Consider the following 24,572-nt stretch of genomic DNA (forward strand, 5'->3'; position numbering starts at 1 on the left):
ACTGATGTATTCAGGCGCTTTATATAATGGCGATCGAGCAAGAATTTATTTAAAAATCACCAGCGGATGCTGCTGCATAATTATATGCGAGACTGGTGTGGCATAGCGGATAGTGTGGAGAAATTGTACAGGCATAAGCGCCCTGTGGTTAAGTATTACCTATAAACACTAAAGCAATTAAAAACAATATAAGGGATGGAAAAGTGCAAGTTCAAAGGTTAATAAAGTTAATGGTAAATATTGTTTGCAGTTTCGGTGCAGCACAAATTGCAAAGTCAAACATTTCAAACAATTAACTTTCGCAAAATAGGGAGAATTGTGAATAGAGCACCATGCATTTTTTCATGTGAGCTTTGGGTTAAGTGCAGTACATGTTATAGAATTGAATGACATTGGATAAGACACATGCATAATATCATTATTTTGTTTCGAAGAGTGTGTGGTCCCATTCCTACGTGAAAGTTTAAATCAACACGATAGATTCTGTTGCGTTCCAACGGTGCCTCTGCACGCTATTCACTTACAGATGGGTGGGTAACCTTTATTAATGGAGCATCCGGCAATGGGTGCTGAGTTATCTGAAAAACAGAGTCAGTTATCCTGTGATATTCTCACACGGATTCGTCACCAACTCACCACTTTGTTCTTCGGAGTCGAATGTCTCCGTTCCGCATCAGCAACTCTCACAACCCTGACGTCATCATTTGTAACGAACTCAGAGCTGGCAGAAGGCAAACGTCGGGATCGGATTGAAACTCTGTCGTCACCGATCTCTGAACGCGTATCAGTGACGTCACCAGAGCTGAATGAGTGACGTAATCTTCGGTGGAGGTCCTCGCTTTTTGGTGGTTGTACGTTGTTATCAGGGCGGGGGAAGATGGCGGACATAGCGGGAAGAATTCGCGTCTCAATTTTTCGAAACAAATCTTGCGCCATTCCGAACTTGACAAAAAGGGTTGAAAATTTTAAGCACAAAAAGTGTTATAGGGAACGCTGTGAAGTTGCAGCGATATCACTTCAGCATAAACACTTACACCTGCGATATCTTGTGTGAAATGTTCATAGCAAAAGTTCTGTCTTGTAAATTTACAAATACCAACTTCGGGTATTTGCCAAGGTTAGCTCTCAAAGCCATGCAGAAGGTTAGTTGTTATTTTTATGCAGAATAAAGTTGACAATAAAAATGCCCAGAAAATATAAGATTTCTTACGACCAACAGTATAAGATACAAAGGGAAGATTCTTTCAAAGCTGAAAACCAGCAGTTTTGTGTCTTTTATTCGACCAAGCAAAGAAAATAAATCAAGGGTTACACAACTGTCGGAGAGAAGTAATGGTTTCTAAGGCAACAGCGATCAAAACGTCGGGGATTTCCTAAAACCGTTTAACGGCCGAACGCAAAACATTGAACCGGCGACTGATACAAAAGCAAATGAAAACCACGTACTAAGATAAACTACGGCACTAACCACTACCTGGTAATAATGACGGAAAAACGTTTGCCGCTGATATATAATGTCAGCCGTCGATCATTTGTGTCAAGTTTTTTCTTAGTATCACACACTAATATTGAAAACCTTCCCGACAAACAAATAAACAAACGCTCATCTATAATGGATAGAAATGTATGGAGAGGCGATGTGATCACATAAACGGATGGACGTATTTGACCTTGACTCGAAGGTTATTGTGATTTTATGATTGCTTCAGTGTTAAGGATGCTGCAGACCAAACCAACCAGCTATTCCGTATACACCGATAAATTCACATTGGTTTGATTAAATTGAAAACAATAAATAAATTACAAGTGCTAAGTACATCACGTGATCCCGCTACAGAAAAAAATCACAGAACACACGGAAAATTGTGCTTGTATGGAAACAGTAACAAACGTGTGCGCTTTGCTTCCCTTATTGCTCAGTCATGTTCTTCGTGGAGAAAGAGCAATAATACCACTTGTAATTGTTTTAATGTAACATACTTGACGTGAGCAATGTTGAATATTTGTTTTACACAAAACGTAACGTGAATAGCAGATTTATCACTTCTGCAATACCAGTTGCGAAAAAATTGTGGACATTGTAACAGTAAACCGGATCAGGGGTAAGTTAAGTGCACGACAGAAAAAAAAAACAATCATGAGCGCAGGGAAAGGGCACGAGGAATTTTGTCTTAATTGACTCCAATTGCAAGATAAAGCCAAATGCTTCACACGTTGTGTCTAACACTGAGATTTTGGACAATATTGGATTAATTCTTAGAGATGTAGTTCGGTCGCCCCCGTCCGTCATGTTTACGAAGTAGTTTTTGTGTTAAATATGTGTCAAATGGAAACTCCTTGCCACTTTTTCAAATCCACTTTGTATGACATTAAATTTTCGATAAACTTAATTCATCGAAATATTTTTGCGGTGTCAAGTTTTGGGGAAATCACCCAACCCTGGTATAGCTTCACTTGTCGTAATTACGCTTCCGCGCGTGACCCAGTGTCCAAGCGTGCATAGAATTTCCTATCAATTGCGGTGATAAAAGTTTCGGGACAAAAATTCATCGAATTTGTAAAATTAACGTCCGCCGCTGTAGCATAGACAGACGTGCCGTACTATATTTTGACAAAACACGCACAAATGTAAGAAGAATACTTGATTGTCAACGCGCTTTTTCGTCAGGGAAGCACAGGCACAGAATATTGCAACGTTTTTCTGGTGCAACACTGAGTACGTCAAATTCACCATTTGTATCCGGAAATATTACTAGGTGTCATGCTTATCAGCCAATTCCCTTGTACTCGCATTGTTTTCACCCTTAATAACCTACGTGAGGTTACTATTGGTCAATAACCTCACGTTTCCACCACAAGAACATCGAAAAGATGATTGGCAAAAAAAACTTTCAATAGGACAGTTGGCAAAATATTTTTCACAGCTTAGAATAGTTAGTAACGCAGCACTTGTCAGAAAGGGTTAGTAAGTGTCAGTCTCTTTTTCCCTTATCCCGATTCAGCGTGCTGCATGCTCAGGTTACTCAAGGTCACCGCGGCATTCCTCAATGGGTTACTCGAGTTCACAGTGCAGTGGGATGCAGGGGTTACCTCACGCTGCCTACCTTATATTCGGAAGCAGTTGTGTCAACCGGTCGCTTGTGTGTCTGAACAAAAACATTAAAACAGATAAGGCGGGATTTGAACCCTTTACCTTCGTGCTTACGCTGACAAAATATTTACTCACCAGGGCGCTTGAATAGATAGAGGAAGCACGACCCTTGTTTCGTTTGGAGTAAATTGACATCAAGTCGGTGCTGCTGCCACTAGGTGTCAGCGTAGAGTTTTGCTGATTCGCGTCGCGTAGCGCCACCTGTTGGCGAAGACGATCGAGAGAAAGAATCTTGTCAACAGAACTTGTCGCTCGCATGACGTATTTCTCGAAGTGTGACGTCTCGTTGACGTCATCGTCGCCGGAAAGATCGATTACGTCATCTCCAACGTCATCGTTTACCTTGAAAACGTTATTGCCGATCACACGTACATAAATATGAAGAAATTAAAAATGAATAAAATTGTATGTTAAAATACAATCCCGTTTATTTTATTCTACCTTTGCTCCGGATGCAGCAAGAAGAGCAAGAGCCTCGTGGTCATCTCCTTCCGAAGATGCAAGCGGAACGTTTGACGCGATTTCGTAAATCACTCCCGAGGATGTCAGGGGCTGAAATATGTCAAATACCTTCAGTGTGATGACATTTTTTATTTCAGCCTTGTTACTGAAAAAGTTTCATCTACTCACCCTGCCTTGCATCTTCCTCATAAGGGCGGCGGTGAATCCCTTCTGTTTGTAAACGGCCACGCAAATCCTCTTCCGTAACACCAAGTCCATTTCAACAGGATGACTCAGCCTTACGTGGACCTGAATAGGAAACAATATCGTGTTGTGCGCAGAGTTTACTTCAATGAGAAACAATTTCTGTGCCGAGGCTGTGAAACATGTCTGTGTTCGTCTTTATGACGTAACGTGAATTGCAAACGTTTGTAGCTTGCTCAAACTCTATCACGTGACTTTTACCTTCAGTTTGACCACATGAGAAAAAATACACCAGAAATTCTACACAGAAGAAAATACGTTACCTTGACAACGAGATATACTCTTTCTCCGTTGGGAGTGACGCGGTTAAGGAAGATGCTGTCATGCATGGATGAATCCCACGACACCACAGCCGATAATTCGCCGCTGAACTGTTGATGGAAAAAATGTATTTTATTGATGGACTAAACATTGTGCGATGGTGCATGTCAAATATGCTGGATTATCATCAAAGAATTCACCCAATATACAAAGTCCGCCATGACCTCGATAGTAAAACAATCATGCACAAAACAAAGGGTTTCAACACCAATAGTCGGATTATAGTAAAAGTTTCAATTAATTTAGATATTTTTATTGAAATAAACAACTTACTTCGGCCACAGGAGGACGAACAAAGGCAAGTTGAACGAATGTTCCTGGAGTTTCTTGTGGTAGCTCGCTGTCCAGACCAGCTGGTGCTCTCACCACATCCTCACATTCCACCGGCTCAGCTGTGAACAAGGAATAACGGTTAACACTGGGTTAAGCCAAGTGGACGCAGACCTGTCTAATTAATGGACAGTTTTGAATAACGTTGGGAGTTAATTAAGCTGTCACATTGAATTTGTTCCGATGCGCACGAATGTATTATATTTACTAGGGTCGGGCTCCAAAGAAGACAAAGAAAGGTAATTTTTGTCAACTTACAGTTAAGATCGAGGAAAACAACAGGAACGTGCATTTCAACTGAAGGTGGAGGAATCCTGAAACAAAAAACAAAATGTTTACTCATAAGAAAACACCAAGTGATATTCCCCTTGTTTCTAGTATAAATATCTAAAGTATAATTGCACAGAAAAAAAGAGAGTACGATCGATCAGTTTCAGATCTTTAAAACTGGCATTGCATTTGTCACATAACCACTAGTAATGACTAAATGAGATTTTAACCAAATCTTAACAACAAACAAGTTACCATGAAGCGGGTGCGCCGGGAACGCCACTGTTCGGTGCAGGAGCAAAAACCGCATTCCTCTCTTCCGTCAACATCACCCATTGGTCGAACAACTCGTTCTCACGTTCGCGTTCCAACTCTGTGCGATCTGAACACAATACGATTGTTCATAAAATTACACCGGCGGCTCTGATTGGCTGTGGCTTGGACGAAACAAAACGCTAGTTGTTAGGCCCAAATACTATTCCACATGCATTACAGGTAATTATTTATTTCCACGTGTAAAGCGACTTATATTATTTGAAAGCGTTAATAATTTGATTTTTCAATTGCTCCATCTGTAACCCACCTTCTTTACTAGTGAGGGTTTTGATTTGTTTATCAAGATGATGTTTCCTTCTTTCCAATGCTTTTGACCATTCTTCGCGTAAATCGGTAAGATCCCGATCCTGATAGCTGTCAAGACCCCTGCAACGCAACGATAACTTTGTGGTATTTTGCGTAACTGCAAATTTAGTCCAAATCAATTGTTTTTCTCTGAACATTGACGTTTGGCGTTTTACCGATCAATTTAAATCAAATAATCTCGAAAGGTGCAATATTGCCAATAATTGAACATACAGAATTACACACTGTTTTTAATCTAACGTGACCAGATGGCTCATCATTTTCCTTAGAATAAACCCACACAAAATTAATATTTCAAGGAGGTCGCACCTGTCTCGGTTCGCCACTCTGCTGCAGATGCTTCCCGCATAAACTGCCGCTATTTCGTCACAGATGAGTGGCAACGTCCCTGAATTCCTCTCGGGCGTGACGCTCACGTGAATACGACGGGATTGTCCCTAAAGTGAAACGCAAGACATTTCGTAAAAAGAAGCATTGCACGAGCGTAGTTGTAATCAAACCAAACAAACAAATTTGGTTGCGTTGTAATTTAAAATAAAAATTTCGCTGATTTGCAACACAAAAAATTGCATTCGTGTCTCGTTCACCTGTTTTAGTTGAAAAGTTCCCACACACGGGACTTCAGGCTTGTGAGTGATTTCAACGTTTTCGTAATCACCGCTGTCACCAAGCTCCTGGACCGTCACATCCAACCGCAACTTCTTAACAACTTCCGACCACCTTAACGCATAGAAATTTTTTTGCCATGAAAAAATCTTGGAAAAATCAATGTTTCAAGAATAAAAAAAATCTTAAATGAGCAATTTTTTAATACAACATTGCTTTTGCTGCAAAAATATTCCCACCTCTCCTTCAACGATTTATTCTTCTCCGTAAGGATGCTCGCCGCTCGCATCTTCCTCCTGCTCCTGGAGGATCGACCCTCGTTCTTGCGTCGCACGGGAGGGGGAGAGGACGCGTTGGAGGAGGCGGTGGAAACGTGCGATTGTTGGGAGGGCGTGCGCGCGATGTTGCTATGGTAACGGTCGCGGTGACCCCACACCTCGATAGCGAGGGAGGTCCCGGACGTGAGAGAGTCGATGAGTTCGTCGGTCACGTGGAGAGTGAACTGCTCTGTGTGGTTGAACTTAATGTTGAGGTAGGACCTGGTGAGATATGTTCAGGTTACTATTGTTTTAGTGTAAGAGTCTCACTTTGCAAATCTATTTTAACTTTAATGTTCCAAGGTCGTTGTCAGAAGCGCATTTCACATGCGTAGATTTCTCAGTAATAAATTGCTATTCAACTATATAAACTTGAAGCGTTAGGTTGGTGGTTTCTAATATAAAGTATGTAGAAATCAAAGGAATCCGTGGGATAGATCTACTCTTGAAAACTCATGAATGTTTTTTGCTCTTTCTGTTACTTGTATATTGTTTATTTTTAAAGTTTTCGAACATTAAGCTGCTGACAGTAGTGCACACTGTTTTGACCGGTGGGGTATCTTTAGCGCAGCTGGTAACGGTAGCACTTCGTTTGCTTCTCTATTTTTGACATATCGCGCCAATAAACACGACTAACCTTCGTTTTGGCGAAACCTCATCTGGGCTGAGAACAGGGGCGACTCTCACTATATCAGGTATATCCAGGAATGAATATTGGCATTGCACGAAGTGGGAGAAGGTGGGTGGGAGTCCTGTTGCTTCAATTATCGAAACTCTGCGATGTAAAAAAATGTTGATACTGAACCTGGATGTACTTTTTTAAAGTTGCAACCACATTTCAACGATTTTTAGAGGTACGACAGGTTTCTTAATTTTGCCTGAATTTAGCCCTCTACTGATTTTAAGGATGGACGTGCAGGCGAAATTGTTATTTTTATGATTCGTAAGAAACCAACGGACTACAGCAAAAAAAAAAAAATGTTGTTTCAAATCATAAACTTTTTTAGAGCTACAACTCACATTTTTGTTTAAAAATACATATATTTTGGGATTTCATTGCGTTAATTTGAGTTCGTAACTAGCGCAAAATTAGTTTAAAATCCCCCGAAGACTCACCTGCACGTGATCTTTGGTTTGGGACGTTTTAACCTCGGCTTCCGTATCTCGGGAACAGAGAGAGGAGTCGTTGCCATAGAGGAGAGGGATGAGTTGGACGCATCCATCACTCTGACGATCGGGATCATCTTCCCTGCATCCACGTGGGGATCGGCGCTTAAACTTGATCCGACTCCACTACTGGAGCTTGATCCCGAAGTCCTGCTGATGTCGGAGGTGATGTCAACTGATGTGTCCTCCTCTTGGATACCATCCTGATCGGAGCTTGAATCTCCGTCTTCTGCAGGCTCCCCGAGGAGCATGTGCTCCGGAATGTTGCCGGAAATACGATGGATGTTTACAAGAAGTTTCCCCGCGACCTGTTGATGTGAGGAGAAGGGATGATTAAAAGGAGTCTGTGGTTTGTTATAGGTTTAGTTTGTGGTCGTTGTTGTTTGTGAGTCTTGGATAATAATTCAAGGGGAAATTGTCAGCAAACAGAGGAAAAATATCAAGGGAAAGCTGTAAACGTCAATACAACGTGGAGCTGCTAATCCGACAGTAATGTGAATGAACGGACATCGCAATACCGTATGGCAAACTTCTAAATAAGCCATGTAGCACATAAAGTAAGAATACTGCGAAGTGTTCTTGCTGCGGTTCGCTCGAAAACGTAAAGGCATGTGGTTACAAAATCAATGCAAACTCGCCTGTCCATGTTGGTTTATAATCGGAACTTGATAGTCAAGTAGGGCGTCTTGCAGGAGACATTCGAGAAACACGTTCGCAACACCAATCAATATCTGACTTCGTTCGCTCTCGTTGAACGGGTCGTCTCTTCCACCCTCAGTTAACGACTTGTTCTGGGGACAAAAATTGAATAAATTTAATGTTAGGTTTTGCAAATCTGAACTGACAAGTAATCTGCAGCGTACAATACCCGACTTGCCAGTTTCATGAATATTTCGAATTAAATGTTTTTGAGATGTATTCGTTCAATGTTATTTAAATTTTATTAAAAAGCGAAGAAAATGATTTCCTATGATTCTGACTATAACACATGGAGTAAAAGTAAATACAGTATAGCGACTTACCGCCAAATCATCAGCAGCTTCGACGTCATTTCCGTTAGTTTGTACGTGGAGTTGATAGAGTTCCCGCATATCCACAATACGGTTTGCAAGTTTCTCCACCGACCAAACCTGACAATCTTTACCTTGTCTGATCACTTGTACCGCAGGTTCACAAAGAAGTGCTCCTTGCTGTGATAAAAATTAAGAAAATTGGAAAATCATCAACCAAATGGTTAAGTAGAAGGAGATTTATACAACGTATGTATTTTGTATTAAAGTAAGTGTATGTCGCTGCTGTAGTTGCAACAAACAAATATTGATTGACAAACGTAACAAAAACTGCACTTAAAAACAGTTAATTTGTAAGTTTATGTATATATAGTAATGTATACACAACACACCTACACTTTGAAAATAATTTGGCACTACCCACTTCATGGCTCGCATAAACTAGCAGTAATTGAATAGAAGTACAAACGATTCAACTCCAAACAGAAAGATAAAAAAACAAACCTTTCTATTAGGAGTAAGGTTGTGCGTGGGAATTTGAAGGGTTACGTTAAATTCCGTCTCCCTGTTCATTTCAGTAGCAAGCGAGTTTGCTTCTTGTGTTAATGATTGGGCTCGAACCAATTCGTCCCGCAGCCGAGATATGCTCGCACGTAATGTCTTCTCTCTAAACATTAAATTGGTTAGTTTGGAGGTTAGTTCGAACCTGTTAGTCACCACAGATACCCTTTTACAAATGTAACTGCCTTTCGTGACATCCTTTCAAAGTAGAATGGGTCAATAATCCAATTTTAGAAAATAAATAAAAAAAGCTAACAGACAAAGTAAGTCTGTTAATACGTTAGGCAATATTTAACGTTTGTGTTCCACTCAATTATATAAAAAATCCAACATTCTATAATTTAACCAAACACTCAATACCAATGCCCTGTATTAAAAAAGTAGCTGATTTTGGATGAGTACCGTTCGCTTTTCCAGTTCCTGTAGCGTTGATGAGCAGCAGGTGATGGGTTTGTCACACCCTGTTCTCTATCAGTGGTCAGGTTGCTTCCCTCATTGTTCGAACGGTCGAGAGAATCCGAACTCGCACTTGGGGACATGGAAAGCAGCTGTTTCCGTAACGCATTGATTTCCTAACAAACATGAACATCAAATTAATACCAACGGTCAATAATCAGGGTTGCTTTCTGTCAAACACAACTTAAAATAAACTGTTTTGACATTTGAAGGTGAATAGGATCGTTGAGAGGTTATAGTAAGATTCGGCTAGCGTTACTGATCGAGGATAAAGGGGTTATTAACCAGCAAGGTAACGAACCCAGCACGGTAGAAAATAAGGAAATGACTGCATGAGAAGAAGCAGGTAGATACGCGCCACCGGTAAAATTACGCGCCCCAGCGGGAGTGAATGTTTTAGCCAAATGCTTGGATGCAAATATTTGATAACCCCTTCCTATACGATAGAGCGATATGTTGTATTGCAATAACCTACAATAGGACGCCATTACAAGCTACGTTGACGGAAGGTGTGACGCAAAGCTTCCGTGATATGACACATGAAATAAATGACGTCATCGATTTGTTTAGGGCTTTGTTTAAGCGGGATAAAAGAATACGTGTTTTGAAGTATTAAATATGTGGAAAAGTAAAGGTGTATCAGTTCTAACTTACAAGCTCGTATTTTTTTCTTTCTGTGTCTTCCAAACCCAGTGTGGCGTCCTTCTTTCCCCCATTTGGGACATTCCCTTCTTGGAGCAGCTGGAATTCACGTTCCAGGCTCATAATGGTTTCTTGTATTGGAGCTAAAATAAAACACAAACTTTTTATATTTTACGAATGCAGTACCGTTTGCGTCATGAATATTTGAAAGAAACCAAAATATTTTCGGGTTGCTTTAGGTTGCAAACATCATGTGACTTGTTGCCAAATTTCTGCCAAGATTATTCGTTTCTTTCATCATTTTTTGGCCTTTAAGCTTCGAAAAACAAGACGCTTTTTACGGTCGCCCCCTAAATAACCCGGTAACAGTGCATTGTATGTAAGGGTCGTATATGTAATGGATGAGACGGACAGGGAAGTATCGGAGGTTTTCTTGCAGTGTGTTAATGTGCTGGGGTGGAAGAGAGTGAAAACAATAAGGCGGAAGTTTAGAGTTCTGTGCTCCCGGGAGGTTAATAGTGGATGGTGACGTAGAATATACGTATGTGGCCACAAATACTCCCTAAGAGTGACAAGAGATAGATTTAGCAGAAAATTTACGTCGGTATGGGTCCATACAGCTTATTAACCGCATTTTACAGCAGGTTGTATCGCGTTACACCCACACAGATACTAACACAATATATGTTTACCTTGCACTTGATTGAGAAGAACCTCTTGTTGAGCGAACTCGTAACTGATGTGCGATTCGTTCAGCGACAAATCTGGAAACAAAAATCGCGTCAACACGTGACACCTTTCGACCAATCAAAACAACGCAAACAAGAAAGTCCGTAAAGTCACTGGTTCATGCCGATATATTAACCAAGAAAACACTTTTCTTACCGGGTGTCGCTTTGCGGGATTCCCCTTCGGTCGGCGACGTCATCGATTCTTCCTTGCTGATGGGCGATGACGTATCAGGGGGTTTCCCGCGCACCAGACGTGGTATGTTGATCCTGAAGAAGTGGTTATTCCCCCACAAAATTCGGTCGCCGTGGTGAAGGTGAGTGGGGGACGAAATTATTCGACCGTTAACACAAGTTCTGTTAATGGAACAAAGTAATATTTACAGGAATACCGATGCTGCTTGTCGTGGACGGTGTAAGTAGGAAATTGTTTGTACACGATGTGTATATTTACTCGGGCATGTAATAAACGCTACGTAACATATACATGGTTTAAACACTGAGCAAAACACAACAAACTTTTCTGAAGGTCTCAATATTAAATTCAGTTCAGCAATAAATAGTGCGATGTAATAACGTTATTTATCTAAATGTGACAAACAAACCTTGCAGTATCAATGGGAGTCACTGTGACTATCGTTCCATTGTCATTCTCATCAACTGACATTTCAGCGTGTTTCGAAGCAATTCCCAACCCACTAAGTTGTATGTCGGTTTCTTCCGCTTGGCCCACGAGGGTGTAATTCTGAAATATACAGAATAATTTCACCCCCTAGCAGAGCCACTAAAGAACGAGGTCTGTAATATCACGCTGTCCCACGAAATCACGTCGCACGAATCTTATGAAAGAATACCGCGGTTCATTTAATAGCACGGTGTTTAAGGCTGGGGAAGGTGGGTTATAAGTGAGGTTGCAGCTGCGCACCTTCAGATAGTAGACGAGCAGTTCGTTGAGCGAAGGGTCGGCGTTGAGGTTCACCAAGAAACATTTGGTCTTTTCCACTTTGATACCTGACGTCTCGAGGGAAATCCCCATCTTTTCCAAGGTTTCTTGCCGTTTCTGATCAAATAGTTGGGAAATTTTATAGGTTGCGAAAATTGTCGAACGGTGATGTTATTTTAACCGTTTTGGGCGGTGGCATTTACAGATACACAAACTTCCTGTCACTAATTCCACAAATAATCGGGAAAATGACCCAAGGAAAACATTAGCATAAAATTTTCTCACCTTATGAACTTGTTCGGTTTTTCGCAACTTTTCTTCCCACGTTAGTGAAATTTCCTGAATCAACTTTTCGCTCTCTGCAAGTTTCTCTTTTAAATCGGGAGCCCTCATGCTCTGGATCAAGGAAAGCAAAGACAAAACGCATCAAGTAAATACGCTTTCACATAATACACCAAGACAAATTTAACACCTGCAATATCGTTTTTTGTACAATTAAAAATCAATTTGAATCTAGACGTTATTTTTAAATCAGGAAGTTGATAATCATGACTAAGATGTTATCACAATAATAAAGTATATTTCCTATTGTTCCAAGGTTGGACGCAATGTTTGAAATTTTTACTATTGCAGCACAAGTACCACAAACGGAAAAGTACCTCAGATTCTCGCAGTTGCGTCTGTAATTTTTCGACTTCTTCGCGAAGTTCTCTAATTATCTTCGCATTCGGATCCTCGTTCACCACGGCCTTGTTCACAATGCGTTTAGCGCGGTCCGCATACCTGTATTACATCATAGTAAGTGTCGTTATGACGTAACAAGGTGGAACACGATCTCGAAAAGGTGCCTCATGGAACTTGATCAACTACAAGTTGACCCACACTGTACAAAGCAGCATAGACCGACACTGATAGAAAATCAAAACAATGTGACGTAGGCGTATTGCCGACACAGCAGACAGCTGAGCGGAGACACATCGGTCTATCGATGACATGTTGGCCTTAACATCGATGCCCGAGGCACAAATCGTAGCAACCCACATTACCAACGATCATGTGTCTATGACTCGGTGACGCAAGACTCGTTTGGTGGAGACTGATATAATGTATTGGCTGAAGGTCGCGTTGGCAAATGATTTCAAGATAAGGAGGGAGAGAGCTTTGTTTACATCCCTGTTACTTCGACAACTCAAGGTGATAGCATGATGTTTCCATGTGTACACAATAAACAAGAATTGCAAACTGCATGGTTACAAACATAGCATATGCAGATGGAAATCAAAGTTGGGTGCATTTATTTTTTGTTGTTTACCTTAAAGTTGACAGGGTTTCTTCGTAGTTATCAGCAGAGGGACTGAGCGTAGCCACCATTGTAGTGCGACTGTTCCCTCCTAAATTATCCTGAACACATATTTTTTGAATAATAGGAAATTCAAGCAATAAATATAACGTACAAATGCCACAACCAGATTTATTGCAGGAAAACCCCTTAAATTATTGTTGATGAAAATAGGGATGAAATCACCTTTAATATCCATGTGAGGGTTGAGTCACGATAAGGCACAAACTTATTTTTAGCTTTTCCAGCAGCTTGGTCCGCTAAAGCACTTATCACAAGCCCTAACGTTGTAAGAGATCTGTTGACAATTTTGAATAAAGTGTAAAAGGTTTTTACACAAAAACATCTCGGCAACTATAAAAATTACATACTTGTTAATGTTGCTCCCTTCTTTTAATCTTGCACCAGAAGCTCCCGTTTTAGAGGATCTCTCACTTCCAGCCAGATCGACTAAGCTCAACTTGCTCACTCTTTCTCCAGAAACCTGCAGCAACCAGTTTAATCATGCGATTACAGTTCCAGAGATTGTTCAACCTTTTCATGCATGTTCATTTCCAGTGACCATTGTAGTATTGTAAATGTAAACACTGCTAATAATCATTTAAAATTCTATTTCAGTATGGCCAGAATAATAGCAGCATTTATTTGTGAAATTTCCCTAATGCTTTATTCATATAGAATTGTATTTGAATACACAAGCATGGCCATAAAAAGCACATGTAGACCAGGGAAGGGCAAATATTTGGACTTGCAGGTCACAAATTAGTAACGATCCGACAGATGAGGTCAATGGACCATGTGAGTAAAAGTAGACAAAGAGGTGTCTACACTACAGTTTATAAACTGACTTATTTACATAAACAGAGCTCAAATCGAAAAAAAAAACAAAGTTCATACACTAGAGAGTCTCAGGAATATAATATTAAACTACAGTATGAGACATTTTCTGGAATAAACTATTGGCGAGCCTGATTGAAAGATCCAACGAGTCAGATTTGGCCTGTGGGGTGCAGTGTCCATGTTTGACCTACCCCTGATTGGATGTCAGTCATTGTGTGAGTTACAATGAGTGTGAACACAGCATGAGAGCGAGATGATTCAGCATTCATCTTGGTGGCAGCTACAGTACGAGATTTGCTGCCTTCCGACATCAACTCTTGGACATCTTCCGCCGACGATGCAAGAAGTTGTTGCAGCCCATCCACATATGGTCCGAGAGACTTGTGTTCACGCACTTTAAGGCTGTGGTGGGAACCTCTGCAAAACCATGCCTTGTTGATAAACTTAATCTATTATGTATGTCTGGCGCGCAAGAACTACATTTTTGTTCAGGACTTAACAATGGTCTTACCCATGTGGGTCGAGTAGGTCTCTAACTTTTTCATTGTATATTTCCATGAAAGACACTTCGACTTTGAAAGACTGGCTATCTTTTGTTTCAGCTTGTATTCGTTGAAATAGAGCAACACATAATCTTGGGATGAGGCCAGGCTGTTCGTGACTCCCCATCATCGTGTAAGACTTTCCTGAACCTATGGTAGAAAAAGGAAAAGATTCAACTTTTTATACAAAATCACATTTTTTTCCTGCTATTAAACAAGAATTAATGCAACAACTTAGTGTAGATGTGGTTATACCTAATCAATCCACACAAGTACATGTAACTGCATACTTCTCAAAACACTTTACATGTGTACTATATGATGAAGTAAGTACAGGTTTAGTGTTTGAAATAAAAAAAGTCATCCAAAAAAATAGTTACTCAGAAAATATTGATATTAGTTAGTTAAGAACTTCATAGCACACACAATGCATCACCTGTTTGGCCATATGCAAATATACAGGCATTATATCCGGCAAAGGCATTGTCCAGTAACTCCACACCAAGACTGTTGAATACTTGCTCTTGATTTGCAAATTTGTCAGTTTCCTTAACGTCCATGGACCAAAAGCAGTGATCAAAGGCAAAAGTCTGAATTCCACACAAAACATTTATCATTGTAGAGAAATAAAGTGACTAAACTGAGTGTTGGAGATGTCAGGGCAATGGGGTTTGATATGTTTAATCTGCAAAAGGATACCTCCCTTGGGTGCTGGTAAACACATTGGTGACAGACACTAACCCTAAAACTAGCAAGTCAAAGCACTGCAGTCTGCTATTATATTGCTCCCAGTGGACAGTAGCCTGACTGATGCAATTCGACAATTGATTTATTTGACCATGATCAACACCAGGCACACTGCCTAGCTGAGGCTAAATGCTTTAGTGCTATGTAATAAAGAAAAGTTTGCGCAGGCAAAATAATAAAAATGTAATAACCTTACTTTTGTTTGCTTTCTTCATTTGTAGATGAGAAACACATGAAAAAAAACAAAGCATTAATATGGTGCATTTTTTCTCAGGAAAATAGTTTAAAGACCCGAAACTTTTAAAACTCAAGAATTGAGCTCAAATAAAATCTTCTTCAAATACATGGTGGTTATTAATCTACATAATATGGCTTAGCTGATTCGAATCCAAATTTAATGACTTAAGACTGAGATTAAGAATGATTAACAAGAAACCAATATCAAGTTATATATATGGTCTTAAATATTTCTCCAATAAATGTATGGATGCTCTTAAATTAGCATTTAGTATTGAGACATCCAAAAACATATTTGTATTTGTTACTTGTCATGTTGTTTTCCAGTAGGAATTGGTGCGTACAGGACGGTCTGGTCATCTTTCATATCCACAACACATTGTGTGTTCAGTTCCATTTCTATGTATAAAAAACATACTTTGGTGTCAGAAAAAAATGCATTAATTTTTGGGGTTTATAAAATTAAAATCTTCCTGCTATTCCAGATCATTATTTAAAGAATTCTCTTTTAACTTTTAGGGAAGATCAGGATCTTAGTTATATACTTGATGGAACAATACAGCACAATTCTGAAAAAGCATGACTGTGCTGTGCAGTTTGGGGTCCGATGAGTTTTTTTGTGGAATGCAAGAAGAAAGTTTGAATAATTAATGTGACACCGGGGATAAAATGACTTTACAATGAGGTGCCAAAAAGCTGATTGGTCTTAAAAAGCCTCTGCAGGAAATTGTTGCTGGAAGAAAGAAAACAGTTGTGTGTCTATTCGAATTAATTTACAACTGATACCACCCTGCTGTGGAAATAATATAAACAGTGGTTCTCACCAACCAGTTTAATTTTTTTATCTCATTAAATGGATTTATTAACCATTCGTTTTTATCAACAACTATTTATTATTGCATATTAGTTTAGATTTATAAAATCACTGAGCAATAAACGTTGTTTGAAGGTTTACCAGCCCGTATGTGCAAACAGTGTAAGAACCACTGGCTTACATAGTTCCCATGGCACCAAAGTTTAACACATAGGTGTAAGCAATAATCAGCTGGAAAGAGCAACAACAACAACAATGGCTGAGAAAGTCAACAAATGTTAAGACCTAACCACTTGTTTACGACCCAGTTACACAGTTCCTGTGCAAATATAGCAGTTTTGCAACTAGAATAGCTATCTAAGTGAGTCCACAACTTATGAATGAATTGTCACACAGAACTTTAGGTGCAATGAAGTATCTTAGCAAGATCATCTGTTTTGTCAACAGGATGACATTTCCAATAAATCACGCTGAAACTTTACGGTTGTTACATGTCTACGAAACTTACGAATCACCACGTCAATATGCGTGGATATAAGGGGTGTGGTGCGGTAAGCTAAAAGGGCAAATCGTATTCGCAAGTTTTCTGCGAACGTTTATTACGACCTATTTTCAATTTTGGGCACGAAAAACATAATATTAGTTTGCTGTCGCGTTTACATAAACCGTGATTCAAAGTCGTGTTAGAGGCAAATGTGGATGTCTGTTGTGCGCATTTTGTTGACTTATTGCACATGTGCAACTTCCATAGGCACTTAGCCGATTGTCTTTAAACTTATATACAGTGTCAACGAAATCCCTAATTTTGCTTTCACTGCATTTAATTGGTTTTGTTTGTCAGAACTTTACAAATTGATAAACCAACCAAAGTGGAAAAAATGGACAACAAAGGCGAATTCAAAGTGCAAGGATGAAAATAAATAGTCCACGTCACATAATGAAGACGACCTTTCCGAAGCAACAGCCGCCCACAAAATAAAGACTTGGTGCCAAACACTTTTAAGAGACTTACAGTTAGTCGAAGCCGGGTGTAGGTCAAACAGCGTCGGCTCAAGATTTATCCGTGTTGTGACGCACCTCAAGATTTTGCACGACTGGCATTGTTGCGACCTCGACTATGAGGTCACAATGTGTGAATGACGAAAAACTTCCCCTTAAACGGGTATCAATAATACCGAAGACGTTTTTTTCGATAGTTGTCAAAAATTACCGCTTAACACCCAATAATATACCAAACATAGTACAGAACTTTTTGGGGGTCGGTTTGACAAAACCTCCCTACCACTCACACAATATAATATACTTTAGGTATAAGTGATTAAATCCCCAACGAGCAGAGGTTAAAATCAATGGTTTGTAGGTTACCACTTCTAACCCAGTAGCTTTTTCCTTCCGAAAACAATTAACCGACTTGAAACGAAAAGCAATTACGACGGTTGAATCGTCGCTGGGCGAGTGAGATTCAACGGTCGTTGGACAACCAACTTAATTACCGTGCACCGGTGCCTTGAATATTATCTAGTAGTGCGTTAATCGTTTCCGAGTAGACGAGAGAATAGATCGTTTTAATGATGGCACTTTTGTTTCAATATTAATGGAATTTAAAACGAAAAGTTAACCCATGAAGTAATTCGTCATCAGCCTTCCCTGCGTAACTCGAAAACGCAGGGTTCATACGGCTTGGAATCTGGAGCCGGTAATACGTGACGTAAGATATCTAGGGCCTTTGTATTGAAGGTTTAGGCGTCGAAATGGGCGCTTACATGGAGCAAGTGTTTACCCAACTACAGCACACACCCGCATGGGAACCGTTGAACGATGCTCGATCGTTGTTCTAATCCCTCACAACATAAAAGACTTGGGGTGGTTTAGGGTTAGCGGTACAAAAGTGGTCATGGACCTACAGGTTTGTGGATTGTGGTTCCATCAAGGATTAAACGTGGCGGCACTTACACTTAGTGGTATTTTCAACGGTGGTTTTTGTTACTTGTTTTATGCCTAATACACCAACTTAAAAAACATGTTTAACATAATATTTATACACATTGGAATTGGGCATATCCTAAAAATGAATTCAAGCTCTTTGTAGATTGGAAAGAGTTATGCCTGTAGTAATATGCAACTTAAACCATGGCAGGTTACACTTGAATGTTGGCATACACAACCTTAAAAAATACAACAAACACATTCTTGGTTACTAAAGTATCACAGAAATTAACAATGTTGTTTTCTGGATCTTTTTAGTTAAGTTGAAACACATGTTGGCAAACAAAATCTGGTAGTTTAGGTAATTAATAATTCATACAATTTAATTAAACCATAAAGTAATTAAATTATTAATGGTATAACAGCAATCACAGGCAAGTGCAAATTGACTTTCCACTCGGTTGCCAACAGTATTAACACTCCTGTATAATTACACAACAGCATATATGGGTCATCCTAATACCAAGCAAAAAAGGGTTGTTTTTTGCATAGTAGAAATATAAATTGTATCATTGTATCAAGCATTATATATATAAACATATAATAAATTCTTTCGGGAGTACAAGAAAACACAATATAACATCTAATTTCGTTTTATATGTTAGAAAAAAACATTTGATCATGTTCATCCCTTCATTCTAAGCCTTTTTTTAAGAAAGAGGAATTTTATTTGTAGGACCTTGCTCAGATGACATGAAGTCCAAAGAGTATGTATATATTTAAAGCTTACTGTGTAACCAGTAACATTTACTCAAGTCGAACACATACACTTTCACAGCAGTATCAAAGTATTCTGTTTCATTTTGTCAATATTATGGTAGACTCAAAGTTATTCATACCTCGTTTGTTGAAGGGCCGGACTCTCACAGCGACCTTCACCTTACTGGAATTGCTTGTTCCCTTCGTCATATTTGTTTGGAAAAATATAAATATCCACTAAGTATAAGCCATTCCAAACTAGTCCCAGGTCTTGGTATGAACAGACTTAAACCACGGATAATATTAACTCGATAATTTGCATGCTTCACTAAAATGCTGTTTATTTTCTTTGACGAAATATAGCCCTCCTGAAAATCAGTTACAAAGAAGGTAATCCTGTGGCAAAGTAAACACATCAGACCAGATTTGCAAAAGATAGAATTCAGGGAAAGCAATGGATCAACAACTAGCAAATGAGTCAGAATGTAAACACTGTGAAATGAATCACAATTATACAAATACACATGATATAAATATACCTACAACCTCAGGTTACAAAGTCAAACATGCTTTGCTCAATATTCTGTTGATTTTAATTAATCATAGGAAAATTTGTAAGAAAATTACCACCAACCAGTGCTTAAATGTATGCATATAAGGTATAAACATGGCAAGAAAGTGTGTTACAACAGCAAAAAAACTACTTTATTCAGACCCAGAACTAGTTCGTAAGCTGCTGAGGAAAAGAATATCAATAATTTCTTTTCAAAACTTAACTTCACACCTCGCTGGGGCTAAAACGTAACCAATATATGTGCTTGCGCATGCAAAATCCTTTTGTTCTAACTCAGGACCTTGATCTCTTGAGCCGTTTAACGACATGACGTCATCATGCTGTCTTGCGAGCAAACGTCCAGACGAAAATGACGAGGGCCGTTCCGGTTGATTGAAAAAGAATATTTGTATGCTGTAATTTGTCTAGGTTCATGGCTAAAATTTTTATTGATTTAATGTACACATGTTTTATAAAAGCGTGCACACAAAATGCGATTTGCAATTCATTTTGCATTTAGCGGCTTACATAGCCATTTTTTGTCATTTCTGTTTAGTTACGCATGAATAATTACAGCTGTTTGTTTAAAGAAATCGCAATTTTATTCCTTGTATTTAGTTCATGTTGACTTTTTAAAAATTAAACGAACTTGCGACAAAGCTTTTCGATAGTTTGCATGTAAACGTATTTAATATTTACCCCTACCTTGCTGCTATGTCTTTCCAAGCCCTAAACATATCATGGAGGTTGTATATAGACTACCTTGATGAAAGCTGGAAACAAACTGTAATGATTAGTGTTCAAAAAGTAAATCCGGTTTTGCCCGTCCGTGAGATGGTTAAAGTATCTACCCAAAAAGTAACATCAAAAATAAAAAGTGCCTGATCAAGTAAATACTTTTTCTAAAAAAAGGTTTTCGCAATTTAAATTCTGTTTTTGTGACTAAATTTAATGATACGCTTTACTTAACGCAGGTTGTGTTTTAATTATTAGTTAAAGGGCTGCTGTCTTGTAGGTCGAAGAGGGGTTTATTGTTATTGCATTAGGCCTCATTAGAGGAGGTAGCAGTTGGTCTTGGACCCATGAATATTAGTGTTGAATCTGAAAGTTTTCCAGCGAAAAGGGTAAAGTATACCCTCAATAGATCTATAAAAAACGGTCCCAGACTAGAACATTTTTTCAAGTCAAAGGTTATGTGTTGTTGTTTTTTGCATTAATAATGCATCTGCTCATAATACAGAATATGATGGTATATTTATCGAACGACTGATTGCTTGCCTCGAAAACGCAATCGCACCAATATATATCAAAGGAATCGAACAAGTCTCATTTTTGCGGAGATTTGTCAAATTTAGTGACATATGTTTTCTTGCCGTATGTCTGACGTCATTTACTTGACGCAGGTGTTGCGTTTTATGTTTAATTAAAGGACGTCTGCCATGTTGACCAAAGGAGGGTTTATTTTAATTGCATTAGGTTCCATGAGAGGAGGTAGCAGTTGCTCCTGGGCCCATGAATAATATTGTTGCTTTAAAGCTAAAGGTTTTCCAGCGAAAATGGTCAAGTGTACCCTCATTGATCTATAGAAAAAAACTATCCCGGCCCAGAAATTTTTTTCCTGTCACAGATTATGTGTTTTTTTTGCATTAGTAATCAAAATGCACAATATGGTATGTTTATCGAAAAGCAGGTTGCTTGTCTCGAAAACGAAATCGCACCAATATATATCCAAAGAATCGAACAAGTCTTATTTGTCGCGGAGATTTGTCGAAGATATCTCGGGACAATATTGAAAGTATCCGCGTGTTAAAGATAGCAAGGGTGGCCGTTAATTGATCAGAACAATTCAATTCTCTTACGATTAGTATTGTTTGGGAAGGGATGAAGCGTAATAAAATGAATGTATTTTACCCCAAACCCGAAACAACCTAAAAAACAATTAAAATTGCTTTTTAAAACATCGTGTGTGGATTATAAAATATTATTGGAAACTTTATACTGATTTAAGACAGGCCATTGGTGAACGGCCACAAGTAATATCCTAGAAAACATGTTGCAGCCTGGAGATGAGAATAAAATACTTTTATTTTCGTGACATTCCATGTTTATCATATAAGCTTTTAAGTAAGCCAAAGTTTTATAACAATGCGTTCCTTTCAAATGATTGACATCTCAGCGAATATTGCAGTTACAGCCATATTCGCTCAGTTGTCAATCATTTGAAAGGAACGCGTTGCTGCAGTCTAATTAGTACATCTGTACTGTTTTTTCGCATTAATAATGCACCTGCACAGAACAAGAAAAAGGAAATATTGATTTATGAACGGTATAACTTGCTTTCAATTCCCTTCTGCCCCATTATATCAACGCTTGTTTTAACCAGAACAAGAAATAGATCTCAATGTTTTTCGAGATGCTGCAGTCATTTGAAACCTCCTAGCAATGTTAAAAGCACAAGAGTGTACAGTGTTGGATGGCGGGAGCCTGAAAATCATAATTGTCTTGTTGATCTTTGCTGAATAAACTGATCTGAACTGAACCGTTCTTTTGTCTGAACTTAACAAAAGATTTACTATGTTGCGGACTCATTGTTCCGATCAAGAACATTCAAGTAAAACTATCGCCTTTGGACCATTGGAAAGGCTGAGTGGTTCACTACGATTTGCTTGCCACGATTGGTGTGTATACAAAAAAATATATGCAGCGGAGTTGAAAGTATTTTTTAATTCGAGGTAGTTTGCAAATAGGATTTGACCTGAGCGGATTACCACTATGCCAAGCAGAGAATAAAAGATAAAATGAGTTCGATCTTATTGGATTCAATTTCGTTAAAACTATATACAATTTTTTTGTGGATAGATATTACAGTTTTTCATGGGTTGTGTTGGTTATATAAGGTGTTACACAAGATTATAATCTTAACCAAACAAAGCCTATTCGTGCCATATCTGAGTTTCATTAATTTTCAGTTTGGTCCTGAATGAGAAGACTTTGTGATGTCCTAATAATTTCATTCCCTAAACACGCTTGAAGCCTGGATATCGACAGACGGTTGTCGTACTGTTGTACACCAAATTATATTAATTTGGGGTCTCCGACAGAATTTTTCACAATTATTGCTATAGTTCAAAGCGAAATGCGCTGAAAGAAAAAATGGTGTTCAGAACTCTTATTATATAATACATCAGCGAGAACGCCGAAATATGTACGTTGACAACGACCCACCGTATCGCCTGAAATAAACCATACGTTTTTGGCAATCATTTTCTGAAGCTTAGAAGGATCAACACAAGACTTTTTGTCCGTGTTAAAGAAAATTGCTGGTTCCCTAATATTAAGCGTTATTTTCTAAATGTGTTGTGAGCAGCATTATATAAGTGTAGTTCAATTTGAAATGAAATGTATTTTGTGCTTTTCGTTGGCAAAACACGGACATAGCAGCAAAATGGTGCGCAAATAAGTGTAGGAATTTATGAAACAGCGAGTTAATTTTGGAGTTCGCAAAGAGCAAAATTCGTGGGATTATTATGTGATTTTTTTGTTGCACCACGATGTGGCATCTTTGAGCTGTAAATATGTCAACACTGTATGGAGCTGCGCCCATATGGAAGAACTCTTTTTGCAGGTCATAAGGTTGCGTAACAAGAATCGATTACATATGAGCGCCAGACAAGAGCAAACTTGTTAACATTGAATTTGTGCCTACGCGGCTTTGTTGGCGGTTTGTGGGAATGCCAACGTGCTGTTGTGATAAACATACGGTATATAACTCGGTAGAGAGGGAATCTTATGCAGACGCCACAGGTTCAAAGCCAAGGTTTATCATTATGTCGGATCTAATCGTGTGTTGTTTTGCAACTATTTCATTTTCATGACCGAGGTCAGTGTTTGTCAATTGTTTTCACCACAAAATATATATGTGTAATATAGGTTGCAAGTGTTTCCTTTAATGACCAAAGTGTCTGGTGGTTTTGAACCTTTTCAATACAAGGCCAATTACAGGTTATTTATACATACAGTTTATAAGCTACATCGAACCACAATAATTATCAAAACCAATTCATTTGAAAAAAAAGGTAATAGTTCTTGAATAGAAAAAAAGGTTTGAACAGTTGTTGAACAGCAATTTTCGTTTGTTTTTTTGCTAAAAATCGTTGACGATTTCAAAGATAGAATCACCGAGCTGGGCTTAAATTATTTAAATTTATTTTACTGTCAAATGGCCATCCGATTACAGTCTGATGATAATTTGGTTGTGTTTTAAATTAAAAGAATTTAGCTCTGATTCTATCTGACGTAAAATCAATTAATCTGTTAAATACGCCGTAAAAGATGTCACTGGTGTAAGCACAATAATAAAAGGCAAAATGATTCGGCTTCCAACCAAGTTTATGTAAATCTTCCAACGTGGGGTTATTTGTTTATTGACTGACTGACGCAAGTCGCAATTTATTTGTAATTTGATTCTGTTTGCATTTTTTGTCTAGATGTGGACGTAGTATTTCAAATGGCATGTGAATATACTGGTTAATATTTTCGTCGGTGTAATTGGACAATGGGTTCACCCTCAGCCTTGCCAGCAACCTCCAGAAGCAGAAGCAAGAACTGGATTGCATTGACTGTGACAAACCTCACAATTACTTTCGCCACCGTTTACCTGCTCAACTGCCTAGTCTGTTACGCCATAAAGAAGAAGCGTACAAAGCACTACTACAAACGTTGGAAGGTAACCAACGAAGAGCTTTGTCTGATATCAACGTGCTTTGTTTTGGTGAGGAGTTTAGTGGAGCATGTGGGACTTATTGCGTTGACGGACAGCATGTGTGTGGCATACAAAGTAACTTACACCGTCACTTATCATTTGAGCATGATACCGTTATACCTGTTGCTGTGGAAAAGGCAACGCAAGCTTTACCGACAAAAATCTATTAAACACCTGATTTCCCATTGCAGCAACTTAGTAAGT

General features: G+C 38.8%; 1 protein-coding gene across 1 annotated transcript; it reads right to left on the reverse strand.

Moving 5' to 3' along the window:
* Window positions 1–9: 9 nt before the first annotated feature.
* LOC145912428 (kinesin-like protein KIF13A) lies at window positions 10–19,417 on the reverse strand. The gene is made up of 36 exons (XM_082999887.1): window positions 19,194–19,417; window positions 15,863–15,953; window positions 15,514–15,526; window positions 15,007–15,160; window positions 14,540–14,720; window positions 14,220–14,445; window positions 13,560–13,672; window positions 13,375–13,486; window positions 13,162–13,250; window positions 12,509–12,632; window positions 12,135–12,245; window positions 11,832–11,966; window positions 11,512–11,651; window positions 11,064–11,263; window positions 10,871–10,942; window positions 10,191–10,321; window positions 9,483–9,652; window positions 9,024–9,186; window positions 8,532–8,699; window positions 8,148–8,300; window positions 7,459–7,817; window positions 6,980–7,117; window positions 6,265–6,564; window positions 6,007–6,139; window positions 5,729–5,856; window positions 5,361–5,479; window positions 5,033–5,159; window positions 4,766–4,821; window positions 4,451–4,569; window positions 4,120–4,227; window positions 3,782–3,901; window positions 3,593–3,703; window positions 3,227–3,493; window positions 3,105–3,146; window positions 637–942; window positions 10–578 (listed from the first exon to the last, which is right to left on the reverse strand). The coding sequence occupies exons 1-36, from the start codon at window positions 19,261–19,263 to the stop codon at window positions 513–515; spliced, it is 5,115 nt and encodes a 1,704-aa protein (XP_082856013.1). The 5' UTR covers window positions 19,264–19,417; the 3' UTR covers window positions 10–512.
* Window positions 19,418–24,572: the final 5,155 nt, after the last annotated feature.

This window comes from Ascidia mentula, chromosome 8 (genome assembly GCF_947561715.1).
Source record: "Ascidia mentula chromosome 8, kaAscMent1.1, whole genome shotgun sequence".
In the NCBI taxonomy this organism is placed as follows: domain Eukaryota; kingdom Metazoa; phylum Chordata; class Ascidiacea; order Phlebobranchia; family Ascidiidae; genus Ascidia; species Ascidia mentula.